Genomic DNA, 746 nt, shown 5'->3' with positions numbered 1-746 from the left:
CCCCCAGGCTCCCTCTGGGGACGGGTCCCAGTGGCAGCCCGGGCCCTGGGGGGCCGCCCTGACCCACGCACTCCCCTGCTCCCCCCTCGCAGGGATGCTGGCTTCCTTCAAGCTGCCTGCCTATGAGGAGGTGGCCCACCGGCCCAGCACACCGCCGCCGCCATACAGCGCCATCCTGGCCCAGCTGAGCGGGCCCCGCGGCCGCCTGGGCTCCAGCAGCCTCACCCTCTCGCCCAGCTCAGAGAACTACACCAGCTGCTCCTGCGAGTCGAGCTGCGCCACGTCCCCCAGCAGCACCTCGCTCTCGGTGCAGGTGACAGACGAGACGGAACGTAGCCGGGCCAGCACGCCCAGCGAGGAGGGTGGCACCAGCAGCACCGGTACTGGCGCCAGCTGGGATCTGCCCCCCGAGGAGGCACCAGCCCGCGGGGCCCCGCACAAGCACGCCCTCTTCTCCTCCACCGTGGACTTCTTCGAGGCTGACTGCCACCCCTGCTCCGACATCGAGGAGGGCGAGGAAGAGGAGGGTGGCGCAGCCCAGGAGGAAGGCGGCAGCGGCGGCGAGCATTTCCGGCACCGGCGCCTGACGGGGGACTCAGGCATCGAGGTGGGGCGCTGCCAAGAGGAGGAGGAGGGCGAGGGCGAGGGCACCCACCTCCTGGGCAAGGCCGGCCCTGCGCCCCCCTCCCGCTGCGGGCTGCCAGGCCAGGGGGGCGGCGAGGGGCCCAGCTCGCCCGCCCTGCCCG

The 746-nt window shown here is 73.6% G+C and overlaps 1 protein-coding gene across 1 annotated transcript in view; it reads left to right on the top strand.

The window, feature by feature from the left end:
* Nucleotides 1-746, top strand: part of WBP1 (WW domain binding protein 1) — a 2,597-nt gene that overhangs the window by 1,313 nt on the left and 538 nt on the right. The window contains exon 2 of the mRNA XM_010568479.1: nt 93-667. Within this exon, the coding sequence (XP_010566781.1) occupies nt 93-667 (575 nt within the window). The remainder of the gene's footprint in view (nt 1-92; nt 668-746) is intronic.

Source organism: Haliaeetus leucocephalus, unplaced genomic scaffold (genome assembly GCF_000737465.1).
Source record: "Haliaeetus leucocephalus isolate CR32 unplaced genomic scaffold, Haliaeetus_leucocephalus-4.0 Scaffold245, whole genome shotgun sequence".
Lineage (NCBI taxonomy): Eukaryota > Metazoa > Chordata > Aves > Accipitriformes > Accipitridae > Haliaeetus > Haliaeetus leucocephalus.
The sequence above is the reverse complement of the archived record's forward strand: the minus strand, read 5'-3'. Positions and strand labels throughout refer to the sequence as shown.